Consider the following 5528-nt stretch of genomic DNA (forward strand, 5'->3'; position numbering starts at 1 on the left):
GTATAGTACTTACATAGCATTGCAAGGAACGTGACTGCAACAGGATTAGGCAGCAGACAGCTGCATTATCCTTCTTTTTCCCAGACATCCATTGCTTCATTTGCAATATATATTACAACTTCTGTAGCAATTCTGAAACAGGTCCTATAGTGCAATCACCTCCTTTATTCCATCATACTCCAGTGGAAAGAGCACCCAAACCAAAATACACACAGACAGGAGGTGAATCAAAATTGCAAAAGCTACTTGAAATCTGGATGTATTCTGATTCTTTCTTATGTTTTGGCTACACAATCTGGACAACAAACGTATGCAACACCACCAAGCTTTATATGCTGCCTATAGCGCTTACTTGCAAAAGGTCCCTTCGAATGGTCCTCAAAGGATTTCCCTCTAATGCCAGGAATTTCAAGTGGGGAAGGTTCCCCAGTGTATAAGGCAACCTGCAAATGGGAACAACTCATTTCAGAGCAGCCTCAAAACAATCTCTTAAGAATTTGGCAATGGTTTGTCAGATAGCCTGGTATTCTGATGCTCAGGCTCAGATCAAGAGATACAGAGCATACAATTAATAAATTACACAACATAGAAAGGGTTCCTTCATTTTATGACGGAGTCCTTTTTTAATTACATGTCACAAAGTGCAATGCAGCAGCTACAGAATGAGCTGTCATCAGATGTCATTAGCTGTGCCTCCTCACAGCCACAATGCAGTTTTTAATATTACCTACTGATATCATTGTTGGAGAGGTCAAGTCGCTCAAGCTTCTGAAGCAGAGTGATTTCATCAGGAACTGATTTTATCTTGTTGTCTCTGAGTTCCAGTACAGAGAGGGAAATCAGATGCTTCAGATTCTCTGCATTTACTATTTCAATCTGGTTTTCACCAGCATGCAATTCCTATGGAAACAAAAATCATTCACAGTCATGTTACTCACTAAAACTACTTTACAACTTACTGATCTCCTAAATCATGACATTGGCAAAAATACTCAACGATGTGGAGAAAATACAGACCTCAATTCCCTTTCATCTGCACATGAAACATCAAAGTCTCCAAAGACCCAGAGACACGAGCCTGAACTGAGCTTTTTGACAGCACCGTGGAACCCTCAGCTTTGAGTTCCATTTCCAAGCTAGGAATAAATTTGTTCCACCTTCAAGAACTTGTCAAAGACTTTATTCAGGAAGTTTCTTGATTTCCAAGTTACAGGAAGTTGAGAAGAAAGAGCTCTCCCTCTCCCTATTGGAAATGTAATTGGAAATAATTTTATTACAAAATGCTGAAAGAGCTTGGGATTTTAACTGCTGAATGCAGAGTTATGCACATGCTGAAGCATGTGCACTCTTTGATGGATGTGGGCATTGGAAACAACGCAGTGGTACAGGCATCCACTTGGCCCAATCATTTTGCTATTATTAGTAGAGTAACCAACTTCTGATGTTCTGAAACAGGCAATTTTCACTTTTAAACATTTGCAGCCCTAGGAATTAGGGCTGCAAAATATCTGGAAGATCTGATTATGCTAAAAGGAAAAATAAAAAATACACTTTCTCTGCAGTTACAAAGAAAAAATGATAATGAACAAAGTAAATTTATCTAGAAAATGTTCCTAGAGATGAAAAATAGCTGTAGCACGGCAACACTAGATCCAGTTTTCAGTCATTCCTCTTCTAAATATTTCTTTTCTTTTCCAAATCTGAAGAGAACTGCTGCAAATTTGTCTCCCATGTGACCTTAAGACTGACCAATATGGACCAGAACAGTAACTGCAAATAGGGGTGTATTAAAAAGAGTTCTAAACACAACTTTTGATCACAGCACTTCACAAGAATTTGTGTTTAAATTATTACTTTCAAAGTTTAGAGAAAATACCCTATTTTCTGTACCAAATACAGCATACCAACCACTTCAGACCTTACCTTCAGTAACTTGCAGGAGGGAAATTCTGGTAAGGAACGCAGTTTGTTCTTTCTCAGATAAAGTTGTTCCAAAGATGCCATAGTTGCTAGTTTAGAAGGTACCGTTTCCAGGTAGTTTTTAGTACAATCCAGTTGTCTCAGGCCTACAGAAGGAAGTGTGTAGTGACAAACAGGAAGTAAGAGAAAGTAAAAACTGCTTTGTATGGAAGCACAAATATTCTGGGTTTAAAATAAGCATAAGAACATTTTGCCAAACAGAAATTTGGAAGGTATCAAATCAGTCAGCATGAATGTTTCTTAAAAGAAGGCATCTGCCTTTCACTTACTCTTCACAGAACATTCCGGAATGCTTTCAGTGGCACTTCCGGATTGTCAAGAAAGGGTCTAAGACCATCTCACAAAGATCTGCAAGTCATTTCTACAGCACTTATAAAAGCTGCTCCTGTAGGGCTGCTATTAAAACCTGCATTTCGTATCAGCCACTATTCAGCTTAACATTTAACACTCAAATGTTACAAGCCAACTTTGTCACTCTCTAATGTATCTTTTTTCCTCTCCAGTAATTTTAACTATCTCTCATTTATGCTTTATTTTCCACTCAAACTATGCAATAAAGAAAAAAAAAAACAGTTTGCTTATTGCAGCTGTAAGGCTAGTAAACCTCTAAGCAGAACTGTTAATCCTTACACTTTACACCTTTCTGGTCATTCCACATCCCATTTATCAAGAAATACGAACCATAAGAGGACTCAAGTTTGATATACAGTAGCTGTAGCTGACTTTTTTAAATCATTCCAAACTAATACTCTTGAGAATACAGTAACTTTCTAAGAATATCTTTTTTTAATCCTGAATGATAAGCATTACAACTACAGAACAGGCTGTATGGCACTTAATAACCTGAGGAAACTGATTTACTTTTCATGGCGCTGAGGTCTGCAGGCAGGCTCTGGAGCTGGTTACAAGCCAGATTGAGTCGCACCAAGTTAATGAGCAGAGCAAAACTTGTTGGAATGTCTGTGAGATGGTTGTTGGACACATCCTGAAGATTAAAAAAAGAGAGAGAGAAAGAGGTTAGAAACAAAGATGTTTAAAATATCCCACGAGTACAACTACTGCAAAGTTAATTACTGGCAGAACATTAAAATGAGATGGCTGACATCTTCAGGATCAACCTGGTAGGAATGTGAATAGAAGGAACAAGTCTCCCATGACTGAGGGATCACAAAGGATTTGATTTTTCTTACAGTATTTGGCAAACCAAGAGCAAAACTTGGTTTTAAACAAACAACAAACCAACAACCCATCATGTAGTAACTGAAACTGACAACCTGCATTAAGCCCTTAGACCATTCACAAAGTTCTGTCATCTTAGATACAGAGGGTCTTAATGAGCAGTTGCAAAACATGGGTAAATCAGCCCTTCTGCACAAATACACATTTTTCAAAGAGTTGTAACTTACTAATTCCTCTAAACTGACAAGTTGTCCAAATCCATCAGGCAAGAGACTCAGCTCGTTGTGGTGAAGAAGGAGACTCTTCAAATGGGACAGCTGCAGCAGCTCTTCTGGGATACTTTTCAGTTTGTTGTGGCTAAACACAACAGGGAAAACCAATTACTGAGTAGTATAAGGAGGTAACTGCACACAGAACACTCCTCTTACCCGCTGCCACCCATCACTACTATCAGCAGGGTGATCTCAGGCACACAAGGCCTGTTGAAACATGAACTCTTCAGAACCTAGAGCACCGAGTATGGAGCACACCCAGCACTGGGAATTCCATGCTGGCACAGACTAACTATCAATTCCATCCAGAAGGAGACAGGCTTCTGTGACCCATTCCCACACTGCAGCCTGCACATGTGCTTGCTACTCAGGATACCATCACCTTGAAGAAAAACCTGTCTCCTAAAACTGTCACAGCCCTCTACAATGGATTAGTTTCCTGGGAGAAATTCATTATGTTTGCTTCTTTGCTCAAGAACCCCTTTTATCCTCATGTGAATTTACTATATCCCAGCAGGATCTCTGTTTCTGTAGTTCACACACACAGAGGCAGTGTACCCCCCTTCTCCTTGTGCACTCGTTTACAGAACTACTTCAGTGAACAGCATGAATGAGAACTATTATTTACAATGTATATTTTTCATGACAAAAAGTTTATTTATACTCAAGGCAGTGTACCCCCCTTCTCCTTGTGCACTAGTTTACAGAACTACTCCAGTGAACAGAAGATGATGAACTTTCCAGCATGAATGACAACGATTATTTACAATGTATATTTTTCATGACAAAAAGTTTATTTATACTCAGAACTGCCAGAATGAAACAAGTGAACGTAGATACTAATTTTGTGTGATTATTCAAAGTATCATTTTTCACCTTCCAAGCGAGACCACGACTTTGAATATCAGTGAAAATAATTTAACAAACATAAGGTTATCAGTTTTGATCCGAAACTTTCCATTCTTAATATACTAATATTCTTTTGTTAAAAATCTGAAAAGCATCTGAAAGTAAACTTGATATCCTGCAATCTCTTATTCACCCTGTCAAAATTATTGTGATATTTCTCAGGTTCCAGTTCTGTAATGTGTGATTTACCTGACATCAAGTTTCTGAAGATTCTCTAACTGTCCTAAAGCAGGAGGTAGTGACGTCAGTTGATTATCATGCACCTGGAAAAGAAAGTTTTGAGCATAGTTAGTAATTTGTACCATGCGAGTTCCCTTTCCCTATCCCAGAAACAAATCAAGCTAACCTAAACACAGAGTAATTTGGTACACAGTAACAGCTACATACATAGAAACATAGAATAGTTAGGGTTGGAAAGGACCTTAAGATCATCACATGCCCCAAAGCAAGTACCAACAGCAGCACTGCAAGTGCCAAGTTGCAAAATTTTACTTAATTAAACACTAAGAGAGTAGATACGATCTTTCTACAGAACAGCACCCACTATCAGCATATAAACTGATATGAGTGATCTGTAACAACCCTTTCTGTAACCTGAGAATACACCAGTGTTAGTTCTACACACGCACTGCTGTGCTGCAGGGAAATGGAAAACAAAGATCTAAGGCTCTGTTTTTCCCCCTCCTATGGGGAGAGCACAGTCCTACTGTAATGGGATCACTGTACTTACATCCAGAACAGTTAGTGCAGGCAGAAGTTTGACATCCTCTGAAAGACACTGCAGTTTGTTTGAGGCCAGTATCAGCTTGGTCAGATCTGTTTGCTCCCACCAGCGATCCGCAGCACCGAAAGAGAGATTCTGATGAGCTTCCTCTGGAGTATCCAAGTTTATCCGCCACACATGCTGCGGCACTACAGAGACAAACACACACGTGTCAACCGAAATCTTCAGCTGCTTACCCTCAAATTTCCACCATCATAATGCTTTTCATACACACAAATAGGCAACTGCGTTCCTACAGCCATTTTTCCAGCGCTGACAATAACCAGGTGATGGAAATCTGCCAGCAACAGCCAAAAGTAAGTTGACCTGCGGCCGGCGGGAACCACTCATGGCTGTTGCTGCCCCATAACCTTTCCCGCCCTGCCCGGACGGCAGTGCCGAGCGCTCAGCCCCGGCTCCGGAGC

The 5528-nt window shown here is 39.9% G+C and overlaps 1 protein-coding gene across 1 annotated transcript in view; it reads right to left on the reverse strand.

Annotated features, from left to right (window-relative positions):
* LRRC40 (leucine rich repeat containing 40) overlaps nucleotides 1–5301 on the reverse strand; it is a gene marked incomplete at its 5' end in the record, with an annotated part of 15563 nt that extends 10262 nt beyond the window's left edge. The window contains 7 exons of the mRNA XM_010015808.1: nucleotides 353–443; nucleotides 728–900; nucleotides 1924–2066; nucleotides 2842–2965; nucleotides 3387–3516; nucleotides 4530–4603; nucleotides 5071–5301. Of these exons, the coding sequence (XP_010014110.1) occupies nucleotides 353–443; nucleotides 728–900; nucleotides 1924–2066; nucleotides 2842–2965; nucleotides 3387–3516; nucleotides 4530–4603; nucleotides 5071–5301 (966 nt within the window). The remainder of the gene's footprint in view (nucleotides 1–352; nucleotides 444–727; nucleotides 901–1923; nucleotides 2067–2841; nucleotides 2966–3386; nucleotides 3517–4529; nucleotides 4604–5070) is intronic.
* Nucleotides 5302–5528: the final 227 nt, after the last annotated feature.

Source organism: Nestor notabilis, unplaced genomic scaffold (assembly GCF_000696875.1).
Source record: "Nestor notabilis isolate BGI_N333 unplaced genomic scaffold, ASM69687v1 scaffold596, whole genome shotgun sequence".
In the NCBI taxonomy this organism is placed as follows: Eukaryota; Metazoa; Chordata; class Aves; order Psittaciformes; family Psittacidae; genus Nestor; species Nestor notabilis.